Source organism: Vigna unguiculata, chromosome 1 (genome assembly GCF_037176805.1).
Source record: "Vigna unguiculata cultivar grain cowpea cultivar isolate G323 ecotype 2 chromosome 1, ASM3717680v1, whole genome shotgun sequence".
Classification (NCBI taxonomy): domain Eukaryota; kingdom Viridiplantae; phylum Streptophyta; class Magnoliopsida; order Fabales; family Fabaceae; genus Vigna; species Vigna unguiculata.
In genome coordinates, this window is record NC_140792.1 from 6,040,884 (window position 1) to 6,063,605 (window position 22,722).

The following is a 22,722-nucleotide window of genomic DNA, read 5'->3' on the forward strand; positions in this document are numbered from 1 at the left end:
TTAAACTATGTTGCATTTGTGTCTTGATGCAAGATGTAGCTTCTATATAGTGGATGCTCAAGACACATGAAAGGAGATGTGAAAAAGTTCTGCAGGATATCTTACAAAGCCAATGATCATGTTACATGAGGTGACAATAACAAAGGTCAAATTTTTAGCATTGCCAAGGTGAAAAGTTCCTTTTCTATTGTGATCAAGAATAATTGTTGGTTGAAGTACTCCCATATTTTGAATTTATTGCATGTTTGTTCATTAAAAAGGAAGTAAAATGTGCATTTTTCATATTTCTGCATAAATTAATCCATTATAATAGCTTCAAATTGATTAAAATGGACTAGAGAAGGAATACCCAAATTTTCATTTGATTTGGTACTTGAATAAATTGCAAGAGATAATCCTTCATATCTATATTTAATCTTTGGAGATTCCATATATTTGAATTATTCTTATATTATTTTGACTTGTAATTTGAGTAACCAACTTTGTGGATATATGGTATTGTTGATAATCTTTAACTATTCAACATTCCACTCATTTTGTTGATAATCTTGCCAAATCTTTGAGATTTCCACTTATTTGTGATCCACACATTTATCTTTTTTACTTTTATTGAATAAAACCTAAATTATCAAATAAAATCCAAAAACAAAATAGTAATAAACATAAACATAAACTAAAATAAAAATATGATAATGCCAATTATCAACTTTATATCTAGACTTTCATCATATTAGAGATTAACTTCTTACTAGTCATGAGGTCCCTTCCATGGATACTTTGACCACATGCCTTATTCGTGTCCCAATGCCTCCAACTCGGGAAGCTCAAGAACTAGTAGAACAATATGTCATGGTTGCCCCACGAGGAAGAGGAGGAAGTGACACTAGAGGTGGAAGATGTGGAAGTTGAGGGTGTCCTCGATGCACATACCATAAAAGGATGGGTCAAACCCAAAAAATTGCTACTCCTTGTATGATTTTTCTTTCAAAATAGTTAATTTCTCTAACGCTGAAACTTCTAACTCCAACTTCACTAACTCCAAATATCAAAAGTATTTACAATTAAAGTCTAACGGCTTGGCACAAATATCTTAAACTCCAAGTACATCAATTATTTGCATTTCTTAATCCATGGTAGGTCAAAATTCATGGATAATTGATTCAAATGCTTCTGATCATAACCTCTTTGTTATCAACCATTTCCTTCCAAGAAAAACATCATTCTATAACCCTTGCAAATGGATCTAAAAGATCCTTAAAAGGAGTCGGTCAAGTCTCCTTGTCTCCCTTCCTAAATCTAATATGTCCTTTTTGTCCCTAATTGTCCTTTCAATTTAATTTTCTTAAGCTAATTAACCAAAGCATTAATTGTTCAATAACCTTGGATACCAAATCTTTTGTTATACAAGAGTGTGGTTTGGGGAACAAATTGGAGAAGGATATGAAGTTGGAGGATTATACCATTTTGGATCTCATCTATGTATGTTTTATATTGTGGTTCCTAGTTGTAAAATGTTACATGATCAAACTTTGCCATCCTCATTTGTCAAAATTAAAAAAAAAAAAGTTTTTTCCTGAACTTAGTGGTCTTCAGACCTTAGAATGCGAGTCATGTCAACTAGGAAAACATATTAGATACACCTTTTCTAAAAGGTCTCAATCAAAGTGTAAATCTATTTTTTTCTATCATCCATTCTAATATCTGGGGACCTAGTTGTGTCTCATCTTCTAGTTTTAGGTATTTTGTTACGTTCATTGATGAATATTGGAGATGTACTTGGGTTTCTCTTATGAAAGATCATTTTGATTTGTTACCCATCTTCACATCATTTTTGAATGAAATCAAGAATCAATTTGGTTAAATAATCAAAATCTTAAGAAGTGACAATGCCAAAGAGTATTTCTCATCCACTTTTTTGTAATTTTAAGTTGAGATGATATATTATATCAATATACTTATCCTTATATACCATAACAAAATAATATAGCAGAAACAAAAAGTTTACACTTGGTTGAAACTGCTTGTACCCTTTTTGCTTGGTGCTTATATTCTCGTCCATCATTGGAAGGATGTCATCTTAACTGCATGTTTTCTTAGTAACAGGATGTCATCCTTCTCTCTCAATCATAAGGTTCCTTTCTCCATTTCTTTCACATTTCTCCTTGAGTTTTTAGTTGTGAATGTTTTGTTCATGACATGTTTTCAAGGTTAGACAAGCTTTTTGCTCGTGCTATCAAATGTGTCTTTTTGCGCTATTCACGACTTCAGAAAAGGTATTGGTGTTACACTCCTAAAACCAAAAAGTACTACATGGTTGCCAATGTTACATTCTTTGAACAAACTTATTACTTATATGCATCTATTCAAGATGTTCATGTCATACAACATGTCATTCTTATTCCAATGGTTGAGTTAAATATTTCCAATGTCTCTGTCAATCCAAGTCTTGATCAAAATCCTCGTAAACCATCATCTCCACATATTGATATCCTTCGACACAAGACCCTGATGGATAGTCCAGTTATCCAAGAACATGGTGAATCCCCTAGTTTAGATTCTTCTCCCTCGTCACTTAATACCATGAATTTTGGTAAAGGTGATTTACGATGGCCTATTGCTCTAAGAAAAGGTACTTGTTCCACTTGAAACACATATCCCATTTATAATTTTCTTAGCTATCATAGATTGTTACATTCCTATTTTTTCCTTTTATCCTTAGTGTCTTTTATAACAACCCAAAATTTGCAGAATAAATGTAAGCTCTTAGCTCATTACTTCATGATAAACAGAGTCAACAAAAAATATATATCTATAACAATATCTAAATATATTTACAATACATGAAAAAAAAAGTGAAAAAATACATTTAGATGTAATCACAAGGTATTTCAAAATAAATTGACTATAATTAATACAATTTTCCAAAAGATGATATACATCGTCACTAAGCTAACTACTATGCTAGGCTTTTAGTGACCTTCCCCAACTCTTGTGTTATTACCACCATTTGTGCCTATCTCTACTCAGGTATTAATATGCGATCATTGTAGAAGAGAAACAAACAACTATGATGTTCAACCTTTTTGTTTGACAAGTTAAACAAACAACTACAACCCTATAACAATACCTTCCTCCATTTACTTTAGATCATCATATTCTGACACAAATTTTATATCTTTAACCTTAAGGTATCTTTAATTTCCTTATTGACATCTTTTAGTTTTGTTAATACTTAATAGGTCCATGATATTCTTTAAATTCAAACTCACTAATTATAAACAGTCTACTACAATCAACATGACATGAAGATACAAAACTTCCAAATTCAAAAATGAAATTTTCACTTAGTTCCAACTCTCTAATCTTAACTACTAACTCTTGTATTCCCTTGTGGTTTTAAATATTTGTATTAGTACTTATTTTCTCAAGATGATCCATTAACTAAAACTCATAATCTTTTTAATACACAACTATTTTCCCTGATGAGATTTGTGTATTCATCATCAATCGAACTACTATCAACCATATTTCTTTATATGCTTTCATTAACTGTGATAAAAAGAAATCACTTACATAATACTACTCAATTTCTACTGGGTCATGTCCAACTACAATAATATTTTGTTAAGTCTTTGATGCTTCACTATGATCTTTTAACAAGTTAGCTAAACAAATACACATTAAACATCTTTCATCTTTATGTTCAACTACAATAATATATTCTTGATCATGTTTGATACAAAAAAGTCACTTTATAAATTATAGACCAAAGCATTTTCTCTAACTTCTCACTTTCCGATAGGGTCAACCACACTTTAAACCCCAAAGTCTTATTTGCTTTCATCATAAAATTTTTAGATTGTTAAGGATTTGGCACTATTAACTTATATTCTTGATTGTTCCTTCTAACACTTGGATTGTATTCTTACTTAAGGTCTCCTTAGCAAGATTTTCCCTCTCTAGATGTTACAAATGCTTCAAATTACAATTCTTTAGAACTTCATAATTCTCTTATGAAGCCTCAAAGAGTTCTTGGGCATTGAAGTAGCTAAGTCAAAAGATGGAGTTGTAATCTCTCGGAGGAAGTATGCTCTTGATATATTACAAGAGACATGTATGATTGATTGTAGACCAGTAAACAGTGCTATGGACCCAAACAAGAAATAAATGATAGAAGAAGGTGGATTATTTTTTAGTCTGGACCCAAACTTTCACACAACCTCATGGTGGTCCAATGCTTTCTGTCATACGCCAGGTTACTGGAGTTGCTCTCGCCTGGCGGTCCTAGGGTGTCTCTAGGCACCACCCCTCTGCTAGGCCTCTCAGATTCATCTTCCGCCTTGCGACGTACCCCATGCTGCCAGGCGCCACACCAGTAATTTCAAATTATGGCTTAACACTCCAAGTCAGGTTCCAATGAACCCAACTCACAATCACACAATCCAGAATATAACCATAACTACTCTTATACTCGAGTTGACTCAATTGTACAATCACACAACTCATAACCATTTAATACACACCTAAATACATATATCTACATTCATACTTGAAATTGTGCAACCAATTGAAATTCACTAAGAGTTACTCTTACTCTTTTGAACTTTAAAACAACCATCAACTAGGGCAATGCTCATACAAATCAAGTTAACACTTTTTCTCAATCTCGATTTATGCGTTAGGCCAACCATAATACCCCTTAAGTCCATTTTACATTAATAACTGGTATTTAGGAAATTAAACTCCAAAGCCAGAAACCCCCAACTCACCGCCAACATGTTCAGGCCCAAATTGCAATTGCTCACTGGTTGGGGCTTGGCCAACTCACCACCAATTATGTTTTTCGGTCTATTAAATGTCTGATTTAGGTGAAATTTTGACAGGTGATCCATAACATGTTGTTCTTTACTTTGAATGGTGGAGATTTGAATAAGAGGTTTATAGACAAAGATATAGTTTACTCATGATTTCTGGTTTGGAAGTCTTTAAAATGCATGAACAATCTCTTGATAATTTCAAGTAACTACTAATGTGGCATGAGTTGGGAACATGATTGGGTTATATTGTAGGTCTTTATGAATTTGAACGTTCCTTTGGGTTAGTCACATGTTGAGAATTGGTTTATTGGTGAATGCATGTGTATCAATACAAATTAAATTGGTGCATAGAATCATATCCTTAAGTTGATAGAATGTTGTTGCTTTATATTTGATTTGAGCATGCATTCTTCATAAGTTAGAATTGAATGCTAGCATGGATTTAAATGATGGAGTATATATATGAATATGTAGGGATTGATCCATATGATATGTGGGGGTACAATTTTAAAGTTATGTTGATTGATATGAATGCAAATTAGCATGCTTAATTGGTAAAGTAAAATATGTAAGATAATTAAATAATTATGTGATGGTTGGGATTAAATGCGTGTAAGACTAAGGTTTTGCCTTGACTGTGATATTGTTGGGTGCATGTTTGGAGACTGTCATTATGTGCAAATTTTGTTGTTGGTGTAAGTTAAAGGTGGTATGTTTATATGGTAAAATAATGAGTGTATAATGGAGTGCATCATAATTGAATAAAGGAATGACCTCAGTTGTGAAACCATGAATGTGGGAATTGTGATTCAGTCATGTGATTATGACTGGATAATCGTTATTGTGCCATAAATTGAATGTTGAGTGCTTAAAGTCCTTTAGGACCTGTCTAAAATGCCAAAAACAAGTAGCACTTGCGTTATTGGTATGGCGCCTGGCAATGCGGGACGAGTCGCTAGGCGCCTGGTGGAAGGGGTGGTCCCGCCAGGCGGAAGGGGTTGTCCCGCCAAGCGAAAGTAGACTGGCAGAGGCACTAGAAGGTGCGTGGCGCCTAGTGACGTGAGTAGACCGCCAGGCAGTTTAGAACCAGATAGTGCCAAGTGACGCGTATGATGCGCTAGGCGATTTCGGGTGCGGAGTTGGATCACGTGGAGGATTTTACACAACTTTAGATGGAGGTTTTGATGTGATGCTTTGTTGAGGGCCTAGTTACGAGTGCATCTTATATTAGGGTAACATGTGGCCACTCGAGGTTGTAGCCTAGAGGTTTTGGAAGTCCAGTGGAGTGTGCGAGATTGTGGCTTGTACGGATGGGTTCCAGAAGATTGCCCTCCTTGGTCTTATCCGACGAGTTTTGTAGTCTTGGGGACAAATATGAACTGTGGTTCGTATTGGAGAACTCCACTTGGTGTTGCGGATTGTAACCGCAACAAGATTGTTCCTGCGTGTTGACTATAGGTGGTGACCTGTTGTCGGAGTGGCGAGTAGACACTCATGGCTTCAAAGATCGATCAATGTAAACATCAAAGGGTGTAGAATCAAGAGGCGTATAAAGGAAGTGCTGAAGACTGGAGGTGTGAGACTTGGGAGCATTAGAAGTGTTTGGAATATTGAATGGTTATTTATTACATTGTGTAGTGCAATTTTATTCTGTTAAGCTCACCCTATCTGCTTGTGTTTGGCGATGATCGTGTAACGCGTTACACATGAGCAGATGATGTTGCAGGTGGTGTTGGTGAGGCATAAAGCCGGAGAAGGGCTAGCTTGGGAGAATGAATTTATGGCATTTACTGATTTTTACTCTCATGTATTGAAGAACAATGTTTTATTGGTTTTTGAATTGTAATATTGTTAATGGAATTTGAATTTTATATCTAGACGAGTTAATAAAGGTTTTAAATTTTCCCGCATTTTGTGAAAGGACATTATATTAAATGAGATTTTATTTATATCTCTATTTTATTTCTTTTTAATTAGTAATATTCATCCGGGATGTTACACGAGAGAAACATGTATTGAGTTTGTTGGATCAAATGACCAACTTGCAAATGTGTTGACCAAGTATTTAAGGGGACTTGAGATTGAGTTTATTTTTTCCAAACTTGGAACATACAATCTGCTTGAGGGGAGTTTTGGAATAATTATTAAGTTTACTCATGTTAGTGCAGTCAATAAAACTAAAGCAAGGAGTATGGTTATCTCTTCTTATTGTACCTAGCAATGAAAATGTCGAATAAGGGTTTGAGTTGTAGTGCTACTTTCACTTGAGAAAAAAAAATTGTGCTTCAGAGAAATATCCTTCACTTGAGCGAAAATATGTTTGAAAACAAGGTTATCAATTCTATTTTCACTTGAGCCGAAATTAAGTCGAGAGTATGCTATGTACCTCTATACTATTTTCGCTTAAGAGAAAATTTTCCACTTGAGAAAAAATATCAAAAAGCCTAACTAATGTGGTAGAGCAAATTAATTCTTAAATATTTTATTTAAAGTCACTTTTTCAAATACAATTTTTAAATAGTTCAAAATGATCAATATAATCTATAATTTTCTCAAACATCATCCCAATTCAATCTAGTCATTCACACTCATTATAGATACTTCTATATTCGTATCAAGCTGATTAACTAGCATTGAATATTTTGATTCAAATAACTATGACCGAATTTAATAAGTACATACCTTAACATGCATTATCCAACAACTAAATCAACCTCATCTTCAGGGTGTTCAAAACATTTTAAACAAATATTTATTAACCAAAACCCAAACAACATTCAACTTCAAACATTCAAATTTTTCCCAAACAAAGCATCATCCCTACATAGAAATCAAAATCTTATGACCAAGTCACCTTCACATTGAGACCATTTATCATAAGGTTCTATATTTAAAAATATAAATAACTTCTCTTTTCTGAAATATCTTTCTTCAAACCAATTTCACATTCCAAATAGTAAAATTTTTCAAAAAGGGTTAAATATGTTTGTAATCTCTAAACTTGAACATGAAATTGAAATTTGTCCATGTCCCAAACTTTAATGCATTTTGGTTTACACACTTTAAAAACTAATAAATATAGTTTTCTTAACTCAATGACATTAATTTTATTTTACATGTCAAACGGTGTTCTAGACTATCATTTGTCAGAATATGTCAAAAAATTCAATTGGATTACAAAGTTTGGAGACCAACTATATAAAATCTTAAAATAGAAACGAATTTTAATTTTACATTAAAATGTAACGATTAAAAACAGCCCTTTTTCAAATTTTAAGAAACTATAATAAAGTATCCGAACATAACGGTATGTGCAACCAATTTGAACCAATTTTAGGGTCAATTTTTTTTCATTTGGACTCACATAACAAATCCAAAAAAAAAAAAACAAAAAATATTTATATAAATTAAAAACTTACTATGCTTGATAAAAAAATATGAAATAAAAATCATTAACGATTTCTTCACTAATACGAGGTGCAGTTAAATTTTGAAAGAAATAAATTATAAAAATCAGAAAGAAATATTTTTCACTTGGAAAATTTACAGAAAATAAATATTCAGAGAAATTAGGTGGTTTACAAATTTCATAGACAAATGAGAAAAATGAAAAATAATTGTATTTTATATGTATGTTATAAAAAAATTTATTTTTATATTTTACTAAATATTTTTATTATAATAATTGTTAATTGATTTTTTTTTTAATTTAAGTCAATATATTTTATCAAATGTCGACATAAACTTGTGTACCCATTAGAAATTAATATTAGCGATAAAAGCCGAGTTTAAAAATTTTCAGAGATGAAATTTAAATATTTTTTTCCTATTTTTTAGAGTCTATGTTAAAAATTTATAATTGTAGAGCACTAAGATATTAAAAAGGGTTAAATACGCTTTGGTCCCTCAAGTTTCAGTAAAATTTTTAATTAGTTCTTTTTCGAAATTTTTGACCAATCTAGTCCTTCATTTGTAGAAATACGTGAATTTAGTCCTTTTAATTAAATTTTGTTAGGTTTGTTTGACGTTTCAAACGCGCGTTACAATAATATTTGAATTAACATTAAAGAAAAAATGTGTCAAACGGGATAAACAATTCAAATATTATCATGAAATATATTTAAAACGTTAGATAAACTTAAAAAAATTGGTTAAAATAATTAAATCCACAAATTTCATGATGGTATTTGAATTTTTTTACCTCGTTTGATATATTTTTTTTTTAATATTAATTCAAATATTATTGTAAAACGCGTTTGAAACATCAAATAAACTTAACAAAATTTGATTAAAAAACTAAATTCACGAATTTTTAAAAATAAAAAAATAAATTAGTTAAAAATTAAAAAAAAATTAATTTTAAATTTTACTAAACGTTAATGGATGAGAAATATATTTAATCCTATTAAAAACTTATCCACTTTTACCTGTGATGCAATTAATGACGTATTTGTTTTTTTAAAAGGTGTAACCTGAATCGAATACATACCACATACGTTCCAATGATTACAGCTATTATTCGGGTGAAGTTAGCAAAAGGGGTCCCTCCCACACATTAATTTCAAGCATTAAACGAGGTATGATGATTCGATACTGTTCTGTCGCGTGACCACCAGGAATCATAATACACATATAAAGTGTTTTTTAGGACAGAAGCAGAGCAGATTCAGAACAGACTCAGTTACCAAAAGCCAAGCCTGTCGGTACGTTGGTTTCGGATACTCTATTATGCATAATAATAATAATAATAATAATAATAATAATAATAATAATAATAATAATAATAATAATAATAATAATAATAATAATAATATGTGTCTGTTTGCACACCCTCGTGTGATGGAATCAATTATGGCTTTTGTATGGAGCAATCATGCAAACCAAAAATAACACAAACTAACTACGATTTCTTCTTCTGAAATGAATCATAAGTTTAAATTAACTTGGTAAAATGGTTATTTTTCAATAATCAGAGATATTAAGTACAAAAATAATTTACCTATTGAAAAATCAATGTAAACTTGAAAGGCCATCAAAATCATTCTTAATGAGTCAATCGTTAAGTAAAAGTAAATTATGACCACACAAAAATTCTAACAGTCAATTGTAATTTGAAATGTAGTTTTTTTCTTTTACATAAAAGTCACTTGAAATTAGATGAGAAATAAACTCATCTCCTAGATATTGTCTCAATCCATCATAATTTTGACAAAAAAATCTCACATTAACCAAATAATAGTACTTCTATGAGTAATATTTAAATTTTACAATTGGGTATGAGATGTGGATCGGTATTGGTATGTATTTATCTGCTTCATCTCCATCATCATACTCACCCTAATATCCATTTTCGCCCTCATCCGCATCTTCGTCTAAATTATTACAATACTCATAGTTTAGTAGGTCATCTAATATATATATTATTCTTAGTCTTTAGTTTTATAATTTTTTTTTCGTTTAGCTACACACCTTTCTCTCTCTTTTTGTAAGGTCCACTTATATTTTTGGGCCCTAATGTTTAATGGCTACCCCAAACCAGTTGGGCCTAGGGCTGGCCCATAGGGAGCCAAAGACCCTAAGCTGTCCTAACACCCTCATTCCCTTCACTTTTCAGAAAACCTTTCTCTTTCCTCTCTTAGAGCTGCAACAACTTTCTCTGCTAGGGTTCGTCTCTACTCTATAGCAAGCTAGTCTAACGTCGTTCCTTCTCCACGTAAGTTGTCCCTTATGCAGTACTGGTCTATTTCTAGCACTGTTGTCTTGGTTCCAGCTAAGTTTCCCCTTGGTAACTTCGTTTCTATTGTTCCTATAATTTTCTAGCTTCGTAATCCATTCCTAGAGCTGTCGTGCACCACTGTTTGGTGACAAAGTCTCGTACTAGCTCTTTCCAGGTAAGGGAAGCTAGGGTTTCTCCTTTTTAAGTTGTTTTTGCTCATTCCTGTTGTATTTCGTGCTCTTGATGATTGTATAAAGCTTTTGATGGTATGAAAATAAGTTGGGTGTTGTTCCGATTAAACGTATGTTTTGAGCACGCGTGAACAGAGGAGAACCTTGGTATTTTTGCCCAGGCGAGCTAGTCTCGCCTAAGCAAGAGTACTAGAGGTGGCTCCCTGGAACTTGTGCGAGCTGTCGCTCAGGCGACGAGCTCTCGTTTTGAGCGAGAGTTCATCTCGCTCAGGCGAGGAGGTCTCGCCTAAGTGAGAGAACGTGAAAGCTCTCTGTTCCTCTTTTCGAGCTCTTGCCTGGGTGAAAGGAGCTCGCTTGTGCGAGAGAACCCTTTCACCTGAGCGAGACCTTTCATCCTGAGCGAGAAGTTGGGCGAGAATGTGTTTAACTTTGTTTTCCCTCTATACTTGGAAGTTTGCCATATGTTTGGATTGATTAATCTTGTAAAGCATGAATTGGGTGAATATGTATAAGTAAAATGATTTATGGTCTGAGATGGATAAGTTTAACATGATCTTGGCATGTGACATGTATGGAATGATTGGTTATAAAAGTGGCATGGAATTGGTATGAGAAATGATTCTATATTGATTGATGGAACATGATGTTGGTGTGGTTAGGACGTAATTCCATGATAGTTTCGTGGTGGTGCCTCACAGGTCAGGGCGTAATTCCATGAATCTCTAGGTGAGATCTCATGGTGGTGCGTCATTGGGTCAGGACGTAATTCCATGACCCTTATTAGTGGGTGTTCATGGTGGTGTCTCATTTATATAATTTAGTAAGGATTCAAGGTAAGGATTGCATTCTGACACTCTAAAGAGTCAGTGAGGCTCACGTAGAGCGTACTGACTCAAGTGGTGAGAGTATTAGGAGGCATTGAACACTTTAAGGCTAACCTTGTGCGTGGGGGGGGGGGGGGGAGGGATGAAACACTGTAACAATTAGCTCGATAGAGCGGTAAAGACCACCACAAGTGCAAGCATCCGCTGAATCTGACTAATTATATGTATCCGAAGGAGTCATGTCTTGAGTCTTAGTGTATTGTTTGTAAGTCATAACATGATTGATTGATGTGTGTTTCTTGGACTATGAAATTGTAAGTAATTGTATGATAAATCATGTTTTACTCTAGCTTACCCTTTGCTTGTTTGATTGTTATGTGTGTGGTTTTCTCTTTTTGTGATGATCATCAAATTTATTGATGTGAGCAGATGCGAGAACTCCCCATGGTCGTCAGAGTGATGGAGATTTCACTGCCTAGTTCATCTTGAATCAAATCTTGTTTTGTCCGAGTTTTCTTTAAGGCTATAGCCCATGTATTATCTTGCCCTTTGGTTGTTTATTTAAGTACTGTGTAACTTATATCTGGTTTAGTCTATGGCATCGTGGTGTGCCTTAATACTTCATTTTTAAGTGTCTTGAACACTGTAAGGAGTAGTGTTTATACTCCAGGACTTGCTTCTTATATTATCTGTGTGACATTTCATTTAATTAAAGTAATTATTTAAATGGGGTGTTACATTTTCTCTCTTTTCTAATTATTTAACTAGCTATGAAATCAATTTACATCTACAAGATACTTTCTCTCTTATGGGAACCTTTGTGTAGTTACATTGAAATGATGTATGTAAATGAAATATTTTGTTATGTCTTATATTTAAATATTTCTATTCCTTTTTATTATTATTTTATTTTTTTGCATGAGAATGCTTAACCTTAGTTTATTAGGTAATATAAAAAATTTATCTTTTTTATTATCTTATTCTCAATTTTTGTTTCATTTGAAAAATTCTTTTTGTTTTGCTAAAATAATTTTCATGATCTCTTAACAGTTTCATGAATTTAATATTTAAAAAATTTTCTTAGATCTTTATGGTATTTTCTATCTTATCATACCCTTAATTACACATTATTTTTTTCTTTATACAATTTCATTCAATAATGTACCAGATTGTTTATAAGACGCACATTCAATTATTTTTTTCTTCTTTTTAATTTAAGTGTTCAATATCACAAACTATTCATTTACTATAATATAATAATTTAATGTCAATACTATGAATCTTGTTTATCACCATCCAATCTATATTGAAGTTCAAAAGATAAAAGATCTCTGCTAAATTTTAGTTATTACTAGTTTAATCTTTGTTCTTTGTGTGTTTTTATTCAAGTAGTGTATTATAAATTTTTTTAGTCTATAAAAAAAGAGATTTTATTAATATTTAAATGATTGGAGTAAATAAACATTTTAATTTTTTTAAATTTAAATGTATTTTCTTTTTGTATTATTTTAAGTATTTTCAAAATTGATCAACTTTGTTTCATCAATTTTTGTAAATGTAATAAATATTTTGATTCGCATGAAATTCTATTTGATACTTTAATATGTATACAATTTTTTTTTAAATATTTGATATTAAAAAAATAAGAACATATTTTTTATATTGAATATTTAATAATATTATATTTTTTTACCAAAAATTATTTATTATTTTATAAAAATTGATAATAAAATAGTAAGCAAAACAAGTATGGATAAATATATATATATATATATATATATATATATATATATTAAACAGTGAAAAGAATAAGACAAAAATTTAATGTTCATTAAATATGAAAATAGTGATAATTTTTTCTTTTTCAAAAATAGGTATGAAATAACAAATCCGTTCCTTCTAACCTGTTATCGTTCCTATTTGAAATACAAGCAATAGGTGTGGGTCATGAAGTCTGCCATGACTCAGTATTTCCTTCTGGATGGATGGACCCGCAATGTGCAAAAAGATTCTGGCTGTACTCTTTTTTGACCGTTCAAAAGACCGTGTGTGTGTGAAGCGAAACTCTGTTACGTACAGTTGATAGGTATTATTGCCTGTTTTTTGCATTAATTGCCTTAAATCACACAATGTGAAAACAAAACGCTTGCGTGTTGGTCGTTTTTTAAATTTAGAGGACAATGTATGCAGTGTAGGCCATTTGGTCCCTAATGATGAGCATGATGCTGCGTATCTATCACAGAATACTATAATGTGATAACTCATGCGCGGAATTTTCCAATAACACATTATCTTTAAGGATAAAACCTATGTTATTGACTTTTATTTAGACAATATTTTGTATCTTATTAAATATATGAACTAAATATAAATATATGGATTAAATATGAACTATTTTTAAAAATTATATTTTGTTTTTTAATTAAATTATATATTTATTTTATGAAAATTATGTATCTTTTCAGTAAACATAAATTTTATTATAAAATTTCGTTCATCACATAAAAGTTACTTTATATATAGTTTGTATATATACTCAAAAAATAGCACATTCGCCATTGTTTTTAATATTACATATAAGTTTCATTATTTATCTAATTTATATTTTGTTCTTAAATTCGTGATTTCTTTTAGGGGTGGCAATTTGGGCCAGGTTCGGCGGGCTGGTCCGCAAGCCCACACAAATTACGCGGGACGGGCCTGAAAATTGAACCCGCAGGCCCGATCTGGCCCAGCCCGCATAGGTCCGCGGCCCGCATAAAAGTTGAGTTAGTGCCACATGCTCTTCTTTTGTGTATTGATATGCTGCTGCTGTGAGAGTGAGAAAGAAACGCGCTGCCCTTTCCTCATTTTCGTAAAAACCCCTTTCCTCATTTTCGTCTGCCCTAAAAACTCAGTGTGCCCCTTTCCTTCCAATCCACGCCGCTGACCAACCCCATCACGGCCAACGCCGTCGAACGATCTCCTTCCACCGACGACGAGCTCTGTGCACCGCGAATCACAGAAGCGCACCGCGAACCACAGGAGCGCAGGTCTCCTTCCACCGACGACGAGCACTCTGCACGGCAGTGAACCACGGGAGCGAAACCACAGTAGCGCAGGTCTCCTTCCACCGACGACGACCAATCTGCACCACGCCCACCGCAGCACAGCGAAGGAGCTTCTCCCTCCATCCCTTTCACCCGATGGAGAGTTTCTGTAGTGGAGGTGGGCTCCTAGACACTGTGGGCACTCATTGGTGATTCCATTTCCCGCAACCATGTTCAATCCCTGCTTTGCATTCTCTCCCAGGTATGTATTACCATATCATTAGGTCCAAATGTTGCTTTCCCTTTTGTTCGATTGTTACTATGAGGAGGATCAGACAAACTGCTTTTGGAACCTCAGTTTTTCTGTGTTGGACCAGATCTTGTTTCTGGTTCCAATGTCTAACCTTGGAGGTTGGATTTATTTACTCTGAAAATTAAAATGAAGAATCTGTTGATGTATGCTTCTGTTTGGCTGCACTTGTTTGCGTAAATAAATCATGTAGTAGGCCTGAGTATTAGGAAGTTATATGTTTACAGTCACTTATAAGTACTGCTTCAAATGTGTGTTCATTTCGCTGGTGCTGTTGCTGATTTGGTTTGATAATGTGTGTATTGTATCAGGAAATTGAATTAGATTAATTTAGAAACAAGAATGGCTGATAAGGATGATGTTAACATAACTGTTTCTGAAAATGAAATTGAAGAAGATGATACTGAAAAACAGTCTGAAACGGTAGAGGTTGATAAAAGGAGAAATAAGGCTAGCACAGCTGATTGTTGGAGGTATTTTAGTAAGGTTGGGGAGGATAAGAATAAGGCAAAGTGTAATGGTTGCAACAAAGTTTTTGCGTGTGGTGGAAGAAAATATGGAACTTCACATTTGAATCGGCATATTATGAAGTGTGGTAAAATCAAAACTGAAGATATTGGTCAAATGATGTTAGATATGCAAGGAAAATTGAAGGCAAAGAAAATAGATCAATCAGTGCACTGTCAGTTGTTGTGTGAACTGATTGTTAGGCACAATTTGCCTTATAAATTTGTTGAGTATCCTGAACTTAGGAGCTGGATTAGGTACTTGTGTCCTGATGCAGTTATGGTTAGTAGAAACACTATTAAGGCAGATATTGGGAGACTCTATGAGAAAGAAAAGTTAATTCTTAAAACTCTGCTTCTTTCAATTCCTGGTAGGATATGCTTGACATCTGATTTGTGGACATCTATTAATACTGAGGGATTCATAGCTTTGACTGCCCATTTTGTGGACTTGAGTTGGAAACTAAATAGCAAAGTTCTTAACTTTTGTCACATGCCCCCCCCCCACCCCCCCCCCCCCCCACAGGTTTTGAGTTGTCTAAGAAAGTTTATGAACTTTTGCAAGAGTGGGGATTAGAGAAAAAGGTTTTCTCTATCACTTTGGACAATGCTTCGGCAAATGATGTGCTTCAAAATTCTTTGAGAACTCAACTTAATCTACATAATGGCTTGATATGTAGTGGGGAATTCTTTCACATTCGTTGTTGTGCCCACATACTGAATTTGATTGTGCAAGAAGGATTAAAGGTGCTAGGCAATACTCTAGATCAAATTAGAAATAGCATCAAGTATATTAGGGGGTCAGAGACTAGAACTTTAAAATTTAAACAATGTCTTGACAAATTTGATGACATTGATTATTCATGTGGATTCTGTCTTGATGTCCCTACACGATGGAACTCAACATACTTGATGCTCAAAGGTGCCTTAAAATATCGATGTGTTTTTGGAAGCTTGCCAATGGTTGATGAAAGTTACAAATATTGTCCTTCAGAGGAAGAGTGGGACAAGGCTGAAAAAATTTGTAGGTTCTTAATGCCTTTCTATGATATGACAACCTTAATGTCTGCCACAAGCTATCCCACATCAAATTTGTATTTCTTACAAGTTTGGAAGATTCAAAGTTTGTTGATGGAGAATGTTAAGGATGGAGATGATTTGATAAAGAAGATGGCTGAATTGATGATGGTTAAGTTTCAAAAGTATTGGGATGAATATAGTGTTGTGCTTGCTTTTTGGGCAATTTTAGACCCAAGAATGAAACTACAAACATTGGCCTACTGCTTTGATAAGATTGATCCTCTTACTTCTGAATTGAAGTTGGCAAAAATTAAGGACAAGTTGTACAACCTTTTTGCTGAATATAGTAAAAGTTTGCCAACAACAACATCAACAAATGTTCTAAAGCACAAACAAGGACAATCTTCTTCTTCCTCATCCGTTTCTCTTCCACATCTAAGCCTATTTGATGTAAGTTTAATTTAACTTGAATGTATTTTGTATGGAATTCTTCATATTGATGTTACTAACTTATTCATTCATTGTTTTGTTAATAGGAATTAAAAGAGTGTGATAGTGAATTGGGTAATAGAATTGGAAAGAATCAACTTGAGACATATTTGGAGGAACCAAATCTAGGTTTTCGATTTATGGAGCACATGGATGTCTTGGAATGGTGGAAAAATAATAGTCTAAGATTTTCTGACCTATCAATAATGGCTAGAGATCTCTTAAGCATCCCAATAACAACTGTGGCATCAGAATCTTCTTTTAGCATTGGGTCTCGGATCCTTAACAAATATAGGAGTCGACTCTTACCCGAGAATGTCGAATCCAATATTTGCCTTTCTAGTTGGAAGCATGGTTTTGTTGAGGGTAATTATTTGATTCTTACTTTCTATTATTTTTATTGTCAAGTAAATTCGTTCCTACTTACTATTTATTTTTTTGGTTTGAATATATGCAGAAGATGGAGAAAATATTACTTACAAAAATCTGGTGGTAAATGAAGGGTCTTCCGGTGTTGCTTCCAATGTCATAAGCATGGAAGATGAAGAACAATAGACTACAACCATGAAGATGTTTCTATGTTTTGGACTATTTTTGATTTGAACTTTGTTGGTTTGGTGTTTTCGTGTTCTAGACCACTTTTATGGACTCTTTTATGTTGTTATTGCACTTCATTCATATGATGTCCAGGACTTGTTTGTTACACTTGTTTAATGCTCCAAGACTTCGTTTGTTGGACTATTTTTTATGTTGTTTATTGCACTTGTCCAGGTTTTGGTTGATTGCACTGTTATAAGACTCCAACAATCATGTTACTGCACTGTTTTATGATTTAAATGTACTGTTTCTATGTCCAGGTCTGCTTCAAAATGGTTAGAATTAGGGGTAAAGTTAAAAAAAAAATTTGTCCAAACTGTGCGGGCCAGCTCGTGAGCCCGCGGGCCAACGTATATGCGGGGCGGGGCGGGCCGGCTCGGGGTATATGGGCCTTATGTGGGGCGGGCCTATGCGGGGCAGGCCGGCCCGCATTGCCACCCCTAATTTTTTTGGAATAGCACCAGTTTTTTCTATTGATGTTTTTTTAACTACAATTATTGCAAAGTGAATTATTTAAGGTAACTATATACATAGAGATCACAAATATTTTCTTTTAAAAACAACGAGCAGGTTCATTTATTTGAAAAGTTTGAAATTCTTTCAAGAAAAATGACATGTTTGGATAAGAAAATTGAAATTGAAAAATTTTAAGAAGTTATTTCAAATAACTAAAATAGTAGAATTTGAAATTCACTCAAAAAAGAAGGAAATTGAAATTCTCCAAGTTATAAAATTTATCATTGCTTAGGACAAAAGTGTTAGAATTGATGCACCAATATTTCACAACCAAGAGTGGGGTGAATTGATATTAACAAATTTTGCCCAGTTTTAGTACTTTTGAAATTGTTTTGATAAAAACCTTTGCTTTTGAATCAATTGAAATAGTGTGGTTTGATACTTAATGTTTGGAGCATTTATACTATGACAAAATATAGAGAGAAAGAGATAAAGCACACAAAATTTTTATACTGGTTCGATTCTTAAGAATCTACATCCAGTTTTATCTAGCAAACCACAGCTAGAGATATTCACTATATAACAAGAATTTCAAGATTTACAAATACACTTGATAAATCTAAATTCTAAGATAAAGGAACACACACGCAAGACTTCCACACACTTGCTCAACCACACGACAACAAGGCTATCACACACACTTGCTTTAGACAGAAAACAACACAAACAAACAGTTTCAAATTGTATCAAAACACAAGAACAAAGCCTACAAAATGGATTGAGTACACCTTTTCCAAGACTGAAATTTCTTCATCTTGCCAAGTCAAAATTGAATGTGTCTTGATGGAATTCTTCAAGAGGACCTTCCAAGATAGCTCCAAGAACCTATTTCACACTTCTCTTTCTTTCTTTTTGTTTGACAAATTCAGCTTCAGAAACTGCAGAAACTGTTTTTATATAACAGCTGCTATCAGGCACGAACCTAGTTGACTACATTAGTTGGCTAGTCAACTATATTATGACAGAGTCCAACACCAAGTTCCAGGATATGCGTAGTTAACTATATTAGTAACCTAGTCAACTATCGAGGCAACAAATTGATATTTTCAAGATATCACATACATGTCATATTAACCAATGTAATGTTATTATGGGCATCATAAAAAACTTAACACATCACACATGCATACATTTAATAGCAATAATCTCCCCCTTTTTTGATGATGGCCAAAATATGACAATATATACAAGAGAAACACTAATTCACTTGCTTTTTGTTACCCATATTTGTTACTTCATATATTGTGTTAAAAATTTTCATAATACAGATATACCAAGATAGCATGTTATGTTAATTCAGATATAAGCAGTCAATAACAGTCAATTTTTAACAATACTGAATACTGAGTTCTCCCCCTTTTTGGACATAAGCAAAACAATGATATAACAATTAAAACATAACAAAATAGCAACCTAGACTAAGTGAGCAGATATATGTAGAGATAAGAAGATAACCCCAAGGGACAAAAAAAATAATCAACAACGAAAAGGTGCACTAGTCTGACATATCATCTGCAATGGAGTAAGTTTCTTCGTCAGTAGCATCATTAGCAGCATTATCAACGTTTGCTATGTGGGGATTGTCTTCTTCAGCAGCGAATTCATCTTCATTGGTAGCAGAAGTAGAGTTTGCAGCGTCTTTTGTAACAAGATCATCTTCCTCATCAAGAATTTGATGATGCTTCAGCAATTTTGTGACCTTTGCATCCAGACGGGCAACTGAAAGAGTGAGAGCAGCCATAAAATGTAGAACATCAGAATGCGTGGAGTGATTAGTGGATAGTGGTGGCGGTGAAGTTGCTGCAGATGGAGAAGGATTATCCTTAAATGTCCACTCATTGTTAGTGAATACAAAACACATGTGGTGAAGAGCATCGAGTTCAATGAAGTTGGAATGAGTGAGCGGAACAAAGATTTCATAAGCCAAATCAAGATTATAATACTCAAATACTTTTGACAAGAATAAGGTGTAAGGTAGGGGATACATCTGCAATTTTGTAGTCTTGATGATGGTGTCACACACAAGGGCAGACCAATTGATTTTGACCCTGGAGTTTATGGAATGCATAAAAAAGATATCCTCTATTAGAAGTTGCCCATGATTTCCAGCTCTTGGAGCTAAAATCCAACCTATAATGAATGCCATAACACGATCATCCCTCTTCATACCACCAACTTTGTAGAAGGTACATTTATTTGCACTAGAAGGATTACGCAACAATGATTTGTATATCTCCATTTTTCGTAGATTTGGGGAACCAATATACGAATTTTCTCCCCCTAGTTGAAAGCCAGCAATAGTGGTCCAAACAGTATCATCCAAGATTATATTGACCCCTTTCACCCTTGATACGACCGTACCATTATCCTCTCAAGCATTAGCATAGAAAACCTTAAGAAGGTTAGGATAGTAGATACCTCGAAGTTGTACAAACTTTTTCAAGCTTTGATAAGCAAAGTGCTCTTGGAACTGAAACCCATTGTCGCGGAAGAAATCTATGTCGATATATTTCGGATTGACAATGTTGCGATCCTTCCAATTCTTGACAAAGTTGTCTTGCTGCTCATCATCACTGATCCAGCCATCGAGTTCAGCAGGATGAGAAGTGATTTTGATAGTTGTGCACTTTATGCGTTTGGGACGTGAGGATGACGAAGCCATTGATGAAGGTGCAGAGATTAGGGTTTATGTGTGGTGGAGAGAAGATGAGAGAAAAATGGGATTTTAGGGTTCTGAACAGATTTGAGAATTTTAGATTTTGTAGAGAAATGAAGTTTTAAAAGAGAAGAAATTTTTACCAAACCACCTATGTGCCAGACGTAGTTAACTAGGGTACTAATGTAGTCGACTACTTTTGAAATATGCCACAAGAAATATGAAAAATGCGTGACTAGTTAACTAGCAAGTTGACTATGTTATGCAAAATGAGAAAACTTGATGTAGAGATGACAAGTCTGATGCAGGGAAAAAAATAGCGAACTAAGGAGTTGACTACATAACGCAGAAACAGAAGAAAAACTTGTGTAGTGTTGACAATTCTGATGTAGATTAAAAAAATAGTTAACTGCAGAGTTGACTACGTAATGCAAAAACAAAAAAACTAATGTAGTGGTGAAAATTCTGATGTAGTATGAAGGGGACAATTAACTACAAAGTTGACTATGTAATGCATAGATAGAATAAAAGGTGCAATGGTGATAATTTTGGTGCAGTATAGTTAACTGTATTTACTGCAAAGTGCAAAATATGAGGTAGTAGCTATGCAGTACATGTAAAATCAAGTATCCCAAGTTCATTTCGAAGTACATAAAATCTTTCCCTAGCCAAAGGTCTAGTGAATATGTCAGCCAATTGATTATTTCTGTCAATATATTCAATTTTGCATTTTCCTTTTGCAACATGATCTTTAATAAAATGATGTCTTATTTCTATATGTTTGGTTCTAGAGTGCATGATTGGATTCTTTGTGAGATTTATAACACTGGTACTATCACACCTAAGAGGAATGCTGTCTAAATGAATATCATAATCTTCTAGGTGATGCTTGATCCAAATGGATTGTGCACAACAGCTTCCTGCAGCAATATATTCTGCTTCTGTGGTGGAAAGCGCAACACATGCTTATTTTTTAGAATTCCATGACACTAATGAACAACCTAATATATGACATGTTCCACTAGTACTTTTTCTATCCACTTTACAGCCACCAAAATCAGAGTCACTATATCCCACCAATGATATGTTAGCCCCTCTAGGATACCATAAGCCTAGGCTTTTAGTGCCTTTTAAGTATTTCAAAATTCTTTTCACAGCAGTTAAGTGAGACTCCTTAGGACATGATTGAAACCGTGCACAAACACACACACTATGCATAATATCCGGACGAATAGCGGTTAAGTAAAGTAGAGAGCCAATCATACCTCTATACTTTGTTTTATCAACACCCTTACCCGATTCATCAATATCTAAATTGCAATTAGTGGCCATAGGTGTTGAGGATTCCTTGCAATTGTCCATAGAGAATTTCTTTAATAATTTTGCACAGTACTTGGCTTGGTGGATAAATATACCATTCTTAACTTGCTTGATTTGTAGTCCAAGAAAGAAGGTTAATTCTCCCATCATAGACATCTCAAACTATTGTTGCATATTTGTAGAGAATTCCTTGCACAAAGAAAGATTAGTGGATCCAAAAATGATATCATCTACATAGATTTCTACAAATAAGAGATCTTTATTGGATTTTTTGACAAATAATGTAGAGTCAACATTACCTCTATGGAATTCACTCTTAATCAAGAATAGGCTAAGTCTTTCATACCATGATCTTGGAGCTTGCTTTAAACCATATAGAGCTTTCTTTAGTTTGTAGACATGATTTGGAAATGCAAAGTCTTGAAAACTAGGAGGTTGTTCTACAAATACTTCTTCCTTGATGTATCCATTCAAAAACGCACTCTTCATATCCATTTGAAAGAGTTTAAAGTCCAACATTGATGCAATGGCTAGAAGAATTCTTATGGCTTCTAATCTTGTCACCGATGCATAGGTTTCATCATAGTCAATTCCCTCTTCTTGACTATATCCTTTGGCTACAAGTCTTGCTTTATTCTTTACAATGCAGCCACTATCATTGAGCTTGTTTCTAAACACCCATTTGGTTCCAATAACTTGTTGATTTTGGTGTCAAGGAACTAGATCCCAAA

The 22,722-nt window shown here is 33.7% G+C and overlaps 1 protein-coding gene across 1 annotated transcript; it reads left to right on the forward strand.

Annotated features, from left to right (window-relative positions):
* The first annotated feature begins 14,352 nt into the window (after positions 1-14,352).
* On the forward strand, positions 14,353-17,643 carry LOC114187593 (zinc finger BED domain-containing protein RICESLEEPER 3-like). Its single transcript, XM_085676217.1, has 4 exons — positions 14,353-14,839; positions 15,920-16,863; positions 16,950-17,268; positions 17,360-17,643. Exons 2-4 carry the CDS (start codon positions 16,306-16,308, stop codon positions 17,455-17,457), a joined length of 975 nt encoding a protein of 324 aa, XP_085532343.1. The 5' UTR covers positions 14,353-14,839; positions 15,920-16,305; the 3' UTR covers positions 17,458-17,643.
* The last annotated feature ends 5,079 nt before the right edge of the window (positions 17,644-22,722 follow it).